Source organism: Nanorana parkeri, unplaced genomic scaffold (genome assembly GCF_000935625.1).
Source record: "Nanorana parkeri isolate BGI_ZX_2015 unplaced genomic scaffold, ASM93562v1 scaffold5111, whole genome shotgun sequence".
Lineage (NCBI taxonomy): Eukaryota > Metazoa > Chordata > Amphibia > Anura > Dicroglossidae > Nanorana > Nanorana parkeri.
The window spans coordinates 3,446-5,275 of record NW_017311371.1 but is presented as its reverse complement, the minus strand read 5'-3'; the positions used below and the strand labels follow the sequence as shown (position 1 = coordinate 5,275).

Here is a 1,830-nt window from a genome sequence, read left to right as displayed (position 1 = left end):
TTCTAGAAGTCCTGGGTGGGGAGGACAATGGATGGGAAGGAGTTCAAAGGGAAGGTGCAGCTCTAGAGAAGTCCTGAAGAAGAGAATGTGTGGTAAGGAGTTCCATAGAGGGGATTCAGCTATAGAGAAGACCTGGAGTAAAGAATGGTGGTAAGGAATTATCTAGAAGAGCTGCATTACTAGGGAAGTCCTTAAGACATGAATGTGTGGTAAGGAGTTCCATAGAGGGGATGCAGCTATAGAGAAGACCTGGAGAATGGAATGGTGGTAAGGAGTTCCATAAAGAGGTTGCAGCTCTAGAGGAGTCCTATAGAGGAGAATGTGGTAAGGAGTTCCACAAAAAGGGTGCAGCTGTAGAGAGGTCCTATAGAGGAGAATGGGTCATAAGCAGTCCCATAAAGGGGGTGCAGCTCCAGAGAAGTCCTGAAGATGAGAATGGGTGGTAAGGAGTTCAGTCGAGGACGTGCAGCCCTAGAGAAGTCCTGGGGACATCAATGGGTGTTAAAGAGTTCCATAAAGGAGGTGCAGATCTAAAGAATTGCCGGAGAGAGGAGAATGGTGGTAAGAAGTTCCACAGAGGGGGTGCAGCTCTTGAGAAGTCCTGAAGATGAGAATGGGTGGTAAGAAGTTCCATAGAGGGGGTGCAGCTCTTGAGAAGTCCTGGTTACAGTAGTCAGGGGTGGTTATTGGAGAGCTCTGATATAAGATGTTGCAGCACCAAGAAGGAAAGTCTTCGTTTTGAACCCGTCAGGCCGGGCAGCGATGACCAGAGGAGAGTCCTCTGTAGGTTGGGTCGGTTCTGGAAATACATTGTAACTACTCTAACCTCTGACCAATGATCCGAGTTCCAGAAAGTAATAATTGTATGTGAGGACGAAGCACAAATTACCCTCCTCCCCCACCCCGCCTGAATGTGACCGACCACAGAGGGGGCTGAGCTCCCACCAATCACGCTCCAAATAATGACTGACCACCTCTCTGTATTCCAGGTTGAGGCGTTACTGCTGGAGATGCAGGACGTGGAGGCAGGACTGAAGACTCACACCCAGCGCCTGATGATCACCACCATCCCTCATGCAATCACAGGTAAGGCGCATATCTCTGCCCCTCCCACAATGGTGAGATTTCCTCCAGTAGTTTGTGTCTCTGCCCCTCCCACAATGGTGAGATTTCCCCCCAGTAGTTTGTGTCTCTGCCCCTCCCACAATGGTGAGATTTCCTCCAGTAGTTTGTGTCTCTGCCCCTCCCACAATGGTGAGATTTCCTCCAGTAGTTTGTGTCTCTGCCCCTCCCACAATGGTGAGATTTCCTCCAGTAGTTTGTGTCTCTGCCCCTCCCACAATGGTGAGATTTCCTCCAGTAGTTTGTGTCTCTGCCCCTCCCACAATGGTGAGATTTCCTCCAGTAGTTTGTGTCTCTGCCCCTCCCACAATGGTGAGATTTCCTCCAGTAGTTTGTGTCTCTGCCCCTCCCACAATGGTGAGATTCCCCCCAGTAGTTTGTGTCTCTGCCCCTCCCACAATGGTGAGATTTCCTCCAGCCTTTGCTGTTCCATATTTCTGATGATGTGTTTCTGGGACAGGTCACGACATCCTGGAATGGCTGATTCAGAGATTACAGATTGGAGATGAAGGTGAGTGAACGATGAGTCATATTTTCACATTAGAGGAAATAACAGCCTCAAGGCTGAGGGAAACAATATGTGGGGACAGGACTGATGGAGGGCATACATGTCCCCCAGGGCAGTACGCGGACCCCCATACATATCCCCCAGGGCAGCACCCGGACCCCCATACATGTCCCCCAGGGCAGTACCCAGACCCCCATACA

The 1,830-nt window shown here is 50.5% G+C and overlaps 1 protein-coding gene across 1 annotated transcript in view; it reads left to right on the top strand.

Moving 5' to 3' along the window:
• Positions 1-962: 962 nt before the first annotated feature.
• The window catches only part of LOC108804088 (regulator of G-protein signaling 9-like), a gene marked incomplete at its 3' end in the record, with an annotated part of 4,245 nt that continues 3,377 nt past the window's right edge, over positions 963-1,830 (top strand). Inside the window, exons 1-2 of the mRNA XM_018575850.1 lie at positions 963-1,086; positions 1,583-1,633. Of these exons, the coding sequence (XP_018431352.1) occupies positions 963-1,086; positions 1,583-1,633 (175 nt within the window). The remainder of the gene's footprint in view (positions 1,087-1,582; positions 1,634-1,830) is intronic.